This window comes from Acomys minous (genome assembly GCF_964271855.1).
Source record: "Acomys minous genome assembly, chromosome: 12".
Lineage (NCBI taxonomy): Eukaryota > Metazoa > Chordata > Mammalia > Rodentia > Muridae > Acomys > Acomys minous.
This window is the reverse complement of record NC_140493.1, coordinates 2,892,414-2,902,022: the sequence shown is the minus strand read 5'-3', so window position 1 is coordinate 2,902,022 and position 9,609 is coordinate 2,892,414. Positions and strand designations below refer to the sequence as shown.

Here is a 9,609-nt window from a genome sequence, read left to right as displayed (position 1 = left end):
GTTCTCTAGAAGAGCAGAAAGAGATCTGAGCCAGCTCTCCAGCACCACCACCTCTTTTTCGGGGGACAGGGTCTCACTGTATAGTCCTGGCTGATCTTGAACTGTCTATGTAGACCAGGCTGACCTCAAACTGATACTGGCCTGCTTCTGTCTCAGGACTCACCGAAGTTGACTTCCCATCAGCCCTTCATCCGCCTGTCATTTTCCAGGCTCCTGCCTTTGCCTGTGGTTTGGTTCATGCAGAAGGACTGCTTGTGTGCAAATGAGTCCTTCCCCCCACTTCCTCTGATGGACTCCGTGTGAGGCCACCATGTGAGGCCACCGTGTGAGGCCACCGTGTGAGGCCACCGTGTGAGGCCACCATGTGAGGCCACCATGTGAAGCCTTTCCCGCCTCCTCCTAATTCCACTCCTAGCACATTCTGGTGCTCACCCACTTACATTTAGAGTGGGAGTTCCACAGGCCATCTCACACCTACGTGCATTTCACACCCAATACCCGGGCTGGAGGATGACAGTGGCTGTAACAGAACACTGTGATTCGCGCCAGTCCAACCTTTCAGCTATGGGCCAAAGCAGGGGGCGCGGGACGCAATGCAACCATCCTCTACCAATCCCATAAAACCTTTATTTCCACCAGGTCCCCAGATCAGTCTCCCCTTCGACACCCCACCCTGGATCACAGCTTGACCAGTCTCTTCCCTTTGGCGGGACCACCCCTGCTTGCCTCCCGGGGGACATAGGAGACTTCCTGCAATGTGCACGGAGCGGGAGGAGGTTGTGGTCCCATGGCACCCTCACTCATATGGTGGCAGCATGCCACTGAAGTCCCCCAAAGCCTTCCAGGATTTTTCCCCCCAGGCAGAGCAGCAGTGGGGTCCAGGTTGACCCTGGAAGGGTTGGCATCCTTGGTGCAACTCCACGAAGGGCAGGGTGCTCGTGCAGATGGGGTCAGTCCTGCAGCCATCTGCACACTGTCCCTGACCCCTCAGGCTTGCTAGGACACTGATTAGCCTTATCTGTGATCTGGGCTCCAAGCTGCCAAACATCTTGCCAGGTAACCTTGGACAAAACAGCCATTTAGCTGCGTCCAAAGAATATACTTCAGAAGTGGGCTACCTTAGTTCAGGGCTGCCAGGCGGTGCCCTCTGCATTCCCCCACACTAATTTTTATTGCTTTTGAGACAAGGTCTGACTCCGTAGCTCAGGCTGGTGGTAGACTTAAGACCTACCTGGGTTAGTCTCTGAGTACTGAGACCACAAGCCCAGTTCCCGCCTGCGTCGCTTTTTTAAATCTCTTTATATGTGGCTTAGAACAAAGGGAGCTGATTGAGTCCACGAACAGCTTTCAATACCAACAGCCTAGGAGCTGCAGTGTGGTCTCCTGCCTCACTCCCTGGCTTAAGGGAGGCCAGCCAGCCAGAAGGATCGGAGAGGGATCTCAAGAAATGCCAAAGCTGGAAGGGGCTCTGCTTCAGCACCAAAGATGCTCGAGCCACCTGCCAGCGGGAAAGCCCTGGCCTCTCTCTGGTTGTTCTCCTCTCCTGGCTCCCTCTTCCTTTCTGTTTTCCGCAGAGCTAGGGGGTCAAACCCAGGGCCCCTTTTCCTAAACTACATCCCAGCTCAGTCTCAGCCTTCTCCCTGGTACAACGGGCAGTGCTCCTGCCTGCCTCTTCCACGGATAACCGTGCAAGTGACGTAGGAGAAAGGCACTCTGGACGTCATGATGGTCTGCCGTGAGGGTCTCTGTAGCACACACTGGCCGGCTCTCTGTAGGCTGCTCTCCCCAGGAGAGGAAAAAAGCTGAAGGCCAAGTGGCACATGACCTCCTGGTCTCTTCCACTGGCACACACGAGAGAAAATGGGACCAGTGCTGTTGCGAGAAGAAGGTCCTTCTTTGATGGTCGCTGGGCTTCGAGATCCAACTCTCAGGCCTCCAGAGGAGCAGAAGACTCCCAAATGCATGGTGACCTCACTTCCTGAGAGGCTTGTTGGGCTTGCCCTGGGGATGACCCCAGGCCTAGACAAACAGCCAGAGCTGGTGGGGGTCTCGGGGGTTGCAGGGGGCCATGGCTGGCTTTTTGTCCTGGGATGTCAGGCAGGTGCCAGACCCTGAGTTTCTGATGAGTTGATCCTAAAAGGCAACACAGCAACCGGTCAGCCCAAGGACAACGGGACAAGGGCGGGTGGTAAAAGGCAAAGGAAATGCAGTGAGGTGCAAAGAGGGTGCTTCCGACTCCTTCCTGGCCTTGCCAACACCATGGAGATGCTGGGCCCAGGCCTAGCCCTTAGCCTGAGAGTGTCACAGAAGACTGCAAGACCGTGACTGATAGAAAAGCCCTTTCAAGAGCCTCTCTTTCCCCAGGTTGGCCAGGCTCAAAAACTTGGGGCCACATCTGCTGCCCCTCTTCTTTGCTTCTGGCTAAACTTCGGCTGTGTCCTGTCCGGTAGCCTCATGGTTAGGCCACTCTTTCTGCGCAGGTGATGAGAGAGGGAGCTCTGTCTTACTGACGGGGCCTCACCCGCCTCACAAAAAAAAAAAAAAAAAAAAAAAGCGCCGTGGTGCAGGGAGAGAGCCTGACTCTCCAGTCAGATTTACGGAGGTCTCAGTCCAGGCCTGCCATTCGCCAGCAGGAGGGCCTGGGCCATACAAACTTGTTGAACTTCATCTGGCTACTTTGTAGAGATGAGGCTATTGTCCTTCAGGACAAAGGCCCTACACGATCCAGAGAGAGAACACGCATGCCTGTGCACTGCTCACACCTGGCACACGGAGGCAGGTGAGAGCCAGGAGTGGACTCTTCACTTTCTTCTATTTGGGTTCAGCCTTAAAATGTGCCACAGCAGCAATGCCCACGGCTCACCATCATCTCTGCCTCATTTTTTTTTTTTTTTAATCAGCCAGGACCAGACATGACCGCACCATTCTAGCCTGCTCCGATCCCATGGTGCTCAGGCAGTAGACGGAGATGAAGATGAAGAGACAGAAGGAGGAGGAGGAGGAGGAGGAAGAAGTGGAGGAGGAGGAGAAGAAGAAGAAGCAGGGGCAGGTGTGGTACCCTGGACTCCTGGGCCGCCAACTCACCTGGGTCAATTCCCACTCCTCGTCCTTGGGCACTTGGCTGTTTTTGCCAGTGAAATGACAGCTCCTCAGGCCCAGCGTGCTAGGGCTGGCATGTAGACACAGCTGCTTCCCGATGTTGTGACGAAGGTCCCTCTGCGACGTGTACTCAAAGTACTAGAAGTCAAGACAGAGGTGCCGTGTGGAGCAGAGGGAGCTTGCCCACTCCACCCGCTGGCGTCCTGGGCAGGCAGGGAGAGGGTTTATACTGACACTTGAGACTTGGTGATTTGTGTCACTGTCTTGACTGTTGCCACATCGTGTTATACTGGTTTTAATAGTGCATAGAACTTGAACTCTAAATTAAAAATTTCCTTAGCCTTATTTTAAGCTATGAACTATGAAGTCATATGCTAGCTCTGCTGTTTGGTGTGTGACACGGAGTCTTGCTTTGTAGCTCATAGTTTAGACCTGTAGACCAGGCTGGCCCTAAACTCATGATTCTTCTGCATCAGCCTTCCAGCTAACAGAATGTTGCGCCACCCAGGCCAGGGCATGCATCGTCACAGTCAGCAGTTAGCTCTGGGCTTGCTAATAGGTGACCATTGAAATCAAAGATACTCGTCAACGAACCATCTGAAAGCATCTTCCGAGCTAGTGGTACCTGAGTCTGCTTCCAAATGGCTTTGCTTTTATTTGTACATTTCAGCAGTTGGTTTAGTGTCCCAGGCTAACCCTTTATCTTGTTTCAGCTCTGTTTTTGTTAGTTTGTTTGTTTTTTAAAGACAGGGTTTTTATGTGTAGCCTTGGCTGTCTTGGACTCGCTTTGTAGACCAGGTTGGCCTCAAATTCACATTGATCCACCTGCCTCTGCCTCTCAAGTGCTGGGATTAAAGGTGTGCGCCACCACTGCCCAGCTTCAGCTCTTTTAAAATTTTATTTATTAATTAATTTATTTAATTTTCGAATAGGGTTTATCTGTGTAGCCTTGGCTGTCCTGGACTCGCTTTGTAGACCAGGCTGGCCTTGAACTCACAGCAATCTGCTTGCCTCTGCCTGCTCCCGAGTGAGTGCTGGGATTAAAGGCATGCACCACCACCCTCCTGCTCAGCTCTTTTTTTTTTTGTTTTGTTTTTTGTTTTTTAAAGATTTATTATGTATACAATGTTCTGCCTGTATGTGTGCCCACCAGCCAGAAGAGGGCACCAGTTCTCGCTATAGATGGTTGTGAGCCACCATGTGGTTGCTGGGAATTGAACTCAGGACCTCTGGAAGAGCAGACAGTGCTCTTAACCTCTGAGCCATCTCTCCAGCCCCTCAGCTCTGTTTTTAAATACTGTTTATTTCCCAGATCCTGGCACTGGACGGCTGAGGGGCAGTGGATGGGGAGACACTGTTACTTTTGCTACCTTCACACAAACTGGGCTCATCTGGAGGAGGAAGAGTCTCAATTGAGAAAACGTCCCTGTTAGATTGGCCTGTGGGCAAGGCTGTGTGGGGTGTTTTCTTGGTTAATGTTTGAAGTGAGGGGGCCCAGGCCACTGCAGGAGGGGGCGATCCTGGACAGGGGACCTCAGTGGGCAGGAAGCAAGCTGAACAGGATCCTGCTGAGCGTTCCAGGAAGCACTAGCTCACCGTGGCCTCTGCTTCACTTCCCCCCTTTAGGTTCCTGTCCTGCCTTCCCTCTGCGTTGTAGAAATGTAACAGAAAACAAACCAGCAGGTGGGTGTGGTGGCACACAGCCTCAACCCAGCACTCAGGAGACAGAGGCAGGTGGCTCTCTCTGAGCTTTAGGCCAGCCTGGTCTACAGCCTGGTTGGAGTGGTAGCTTCTGGCCAGGGTGGGGATTAAGGATAAAAGCTGAGTATATACAGCTGTAGGTGAGAGAGAAAGCGCTCAACAGTTCTCGACAGGCCCCAGCAGCTGGCTTCACCGACAGCCCTCCTGTTGGCAGTGTCCCTCATCCTCTGGTGTCCAGCATGACACCAGCTCCGTGTCCCTGGCTCAGCCTGCAGACCCTGCCTGTGTGCCTCACACTTTCCCACTCAGCCTAGGAGCTTCCTGCAGGAGGTGGCAAGAGGCGGCACCTGGGAGACCAGGCGTCTGTGAGGCTTCCCGGGGCCAAGCGTGTTTTCTCTACCTGATTGCCGCCGAGGTTGTGGCAGACGTACATGATGAGAGGTTTCCCTCCTCCACGGTTGCCCTCGCCCACGTCCAAACACTGATTGGTGCCAAGGTTCTTGATCTGCACGGAGGTAAAGTGGGAGCCAGGGTAGCTCAGCTGCGTGTGGGGCCCAGCTGGACCGGCTTCCGGCTCGATGCTCGAACCCAGATGCCTGGCGCTCAGAGCAAGGTGTGGCTCAAGAACCGGGGAGGAGGGGCAGGGTGGGGCTGGGTGCCCTCTGTGGGGAAAGATGGGCAGCCTCTTAGGATGCCCGGTCCTAAGAGGTCTTCGACACACGGGAGCTGATCCTCAGCATCACCCCGGACTTGTCGAAAGGCAGATTTGAGAAACAGTGGGCACGGGGCCTCGCAGTGTGTATAACAAGGCCTCCCTGGGGAAGCCCATGGACTCAACACTTAAGAACCACCACTCCCAGCACTCGAGAGGCAAAGGCAGGCGGATCGCTGTGAGTTCGAGGCCAGCCTGGTCTACAAAGTGAGTGCAGGACAGCCAAGGCTACACAGAGAAACCCTGTCTCAAAAAACAAAACAAAACAAAACAAAAAACAACAACAAAAAGCACCACTACTCATAGATTTCCCCCTTTCTCAGGTATTAACTATTAAAGGGACCCCCCCCCCAACTTGTCTCCTCCATCCTCCTGGCTTGTCTTGTCTGTTTCTGGGCTGCATGGTCTTGCCTTCTTTGGGGGTGGGGGGTTGCCATGGTGATGGGCAGCTAACTTACGGCTCCATAGAAGGTAGGGTTCAGATCAGGGACAAACATCTCTGGGTAGACATTGTGCAGGTACCAGGAAAAGTTGTGGCAGCGTAGCTGTTCCCTCAGTTTCAGTCGCTCGGAAATGTCACCGAAGTTATTCTGTCAACCAAGCCAGTCCCCTAACGGATTAGTGCCACAGCGGCCCAGCTCTTTCTGTCTGGGTCAAAGCCATGGGGCATTGCGGCTGCTCTCCTGAGCATTCCTGCTCACTGTGCCCGTTGGCTCAGCCTTGGGCATGCAATATCTGACCCCCCCCTTGATAAGTGTGGAGACCTCACTCCCTCACGTCGCGCCTCCATCTCCTGCGACTCCCCAGTCAACCCTCCAGGTGACAGGTTCTCTCTCCTTCCCCTATGAGTGGTGCGGGGTCTCTCCAGGAAGGGGCAACAGAGGTACCTCCTCCTCTCCTTCTCCTCTGGCCTAAGGGCCTGGTGTTCATGAGGCTAGCGTACAGAGTTCTGAGGCAGGAAGGCGGAGATGGGACGGCCCTGCCACTGGGCAGCTTCCCAGGGGCCTGGATTCCTCGCTCCTCTCTCCAGATGCCCGGTGTCTTACCTCCTGGACCATCTTAGCTGCCTGCAGATTTCTCCTGTAGAAAATCTTCTTGTAGTTGTCCATCCAGACCTCAGCCAGGCGCACCTGATTGCGTGCAATGACACTGGTGCCCTTGGGGAAGGTGTGGGGACTCTTGGTCCGGAACACGTGGCCTACCACGGAGCAGGGGATGATCTCCAGCTGGCCCCCACACTGCCATACCTGACACAAAAGGAGACAGGGTGGGGCCTTCAGAAGGTTGACAATGGGACGAGCTCCTCCAGCTAGGTCTGTTCAGTTCCCAGGACACCAGACCCCAGGTCCTAAGATATAAGCAAACGACGTTACCCTTTCCAGCCCCGAGGAGACGCCGGCAGGCACGGCTACCCATCTCCAGGCCCTCTGCCTGTGCTGGCTCACTCTGAGAGGGTGATTGCGGCGTGCACAGAGTCCTCATGTTACCAAGGTTCATGGCAGAGATGAGACAGCTGCCTAGTTCTGCTATGGACTTGCTCTCAGCTCTGGCCACTCAAGTCTCTGGTCTTGGAGACGTGATAGCTTACTTGGGAATCACAGAAAACCTGACCTCCCCCAGACCAGCCTCTGCCAGAGGCCTGCGGTTACTGGGCTTTGAGCATGCCACTTTTCTTTTCTTTCTTTGTTCCTTTATTTATTTGTTTATTTATTTATTTTTCGAGACAGGGTTTCTCTGTGTAGGCCTGCCTGTCCTGGACTCATTTTGTAGACCAGACTGGCCTTGAACTCACAGCGATCCACCTGCCTCTGCCTCCCGAGTGCTGGGATTACAGGTGTGTGCTACCACCACTGGCTCCTGACCTATCTTGATTTGCCTCTTTCTCAGAATTCCTCAGATTTCTGCATCCATCAGATCAGGTTCCATCACTTATCTCTCAGTTAGGAAGAACTCGGTGAACGCACACGGGGAAACCTATAGCTAACCAGGCAGGAGCCCTTTGACTTGGAGTGGGGCCTGTTTGCATCTTCACCTCAATCGTTTCCCACAGACTTTATAAAACTGTCCCTTACCCAAGGTGGGCGGTGGTGGTGCACCCCTTTAATCCCAGCACTCAGGAGGCAGAGGCAGGCGGATCGCTGTGAGTTCAAGGCCAGCCTGGTCTACAAAGTGAGTCCAGGACAGTCAAGGCTACACAGAGAAACCCTGTCTCGAAAAACCAAACCAAACCAAAAAACCCCAAACAAACAAACAAATAAAAAGGAGCTGGAGAGATGGCTCAGCGGTTAAGAGCACTGGTTGTTCTTCCTGAGGTCCTGAGTTCAATTCCCAGCAACCACATGGTGGCTCACAACCATCTATAATGAGATCTGGTGCCCTCTTCTGGTGTGCAGGCAGAACACTGTATTCGTAATAAATAAATAAATACTTAAAACACACACACACACACACACACACACACACACACACACACACACACACACAAAGTGTCCCTTACCCAAGTTGGACCCTTGCTGTTCCCGTTATCCCTCCCTCTTAGAAGTTCTCTCCTGGAGTTTGGTTTGAGCCCTTAGTCTCCTCCCCACAGGCAGAGTAGAGCCATGGCAGAGAGCAGACATGAGTGATCCCCTTGAAACTACCAACAACTGGCCACGCCAAGTTGCCCTTCCCTCTGGAAGCCTTCTCATCCTCACCCGGAAGGACATTTCCACGTTCTCCCCTCCCCAGATCTCCATCTGGTTGTCATAGGTACCGATGTGCTCAAAGTAGGCCTTGGAGATGGCGAAGAGGCCTCCGGCAAACGTCGGGGACCTGGAGGGGAAAAAGGAGACCACAGACATCATGGGTAGGGAGGCAGCAGGTGCCTGGAGAGCAGGCTCCCCTCAGAGGCCCCCTGCTCATGTCCTTCCAGCCCCTCCGCTAACCTTCACTGTGCCCACTTCCCCTTCTGGAACTGGGCCCAGGAGAAAGGTAATCAGAAAACACTCTTAGACGGACGCCTTCATCCTTTCAACTGGGCATATAGAAAACACGGCCCAGCAGGGCCTGAGCGCACGGCTGCATCTGAAGCTGCCTAAAGCAACCTGGGAGTGCAGTCTAGAGAGAGGGGGAAACTCCGGCTCTCATTTTGTGTGTCCATGGGCCGCTCTACCACCATCAGAAGCCCCAAGAGAGACATTCTGCAAGCAGGAAGGATTTAATGAATGCATGCTACCCAACAGGCTGGCCCCATTCTGTGCCAGGGTCCTCACCTCTTCAGGGATTATATGTCCATGGTATTAGCTGCGGCCTAGCCTACTAGTGTGCTTTAGACTGCCGGAGACACAGAAGCTGCAGCGAGAGCTGCCCGTTGGTTTGAACAGGGACATTGGTTAGAGGAGGTGCTCCTGGCACTGGGTGAGTGGACAGGGAGGGCGAACTCAGTTTGGTGTGGGGAGACTGCTGAGGGGTCTGACTTTCAGATGCAGGGAGGGGGCACAGACCCAAGTCACCGAGTTCAGCCACGGGGAGTCCCTGCACCTGCTCTTGTCTCATCGATGTTGCTTCTACAGCCGTTTTCTAGAAGGACTTCAGTTGGGAAACCCTCATGCTTGGCTGGCTTCCTGTCATCACTTCTTCTTCCAGGGATCCCAGGCCAGCCCAAGTTGCCCCAGGAAAGCTCTCTGAGCCCTAAAACTCCAGCTGAGCTAATCTGCTCTTGAGAGTGTCTGAGAGGCCTCCCAGACTGAGGGGGTCACTGACAGATTCGCCATGAGGATGAATGTCACTCAGAAACGTCACCGAAGGCTCACCCTGTACATCCCGGCCTACTTCTGAGACCGTGTGTGCCTTGGCTCTCATCTCAGCCACCCATGATTCTGAGACTGAGCTTGTGAGGTGCCACCAACAGTGCTGCAGGAGGGCCGCTGTAGGAGGCATTCCCAGCCAGCCACGTGCGGCCAGGGCACCGGAACCAAGGGCATCTCAGACACTAGAGCCTTGTCCTCCAGTTGGACGGTCCTTGCAGAGGCCAGGATATTGGTGATGGGTGGGGACCAGGTGCCCTGCCCTTACCCGTGCTACTGTGTGCCTGGCTCCGGCCTGGGTGGGGTAACGGT

At 54.1% G+C, this 9,609-nt stretch overlaps 1 protein-coding gene across 2 annotated transcripts in view; it reads right to left on the bottom strand.

Moving 5' to 3' along the window:
- Positions 1-607: 607 nt before the first annotated feature.
- Positions 608-9,609, bottom strand: part of GALNT6 (polypeptide N-acetylgalactosaminyltransferase 6) — a 50,156-nt gene continuing 41,154 nt past the window's right edge. Inside the window, exons 7-12 of one of the 2 annotated variants that reach the window (XM_084749734.1) lie at positions 8,206-8,323; positions 6,559-6,759; positions 5,971-6,102; positions 5,201-5,305; positions 3,085-3,237; positions 608-2,133 (exon numbers count right to left, since the gene is read on the bottom strand). In XM_084749734.1, the coding sequence (XP_084605860.1) occupies positions 2,020-2,133; positions 3,085-3,237; positions 5,201-5,305; positions 5,971-6,102; positions 6,559-6,759; positions 8,206-8,323 (823 nt within the window). In that variant the 3' untranslated portion in view covers positions 608-2,019. The other variant, XM_084749735.1, reaches the window with a different exon arrangement.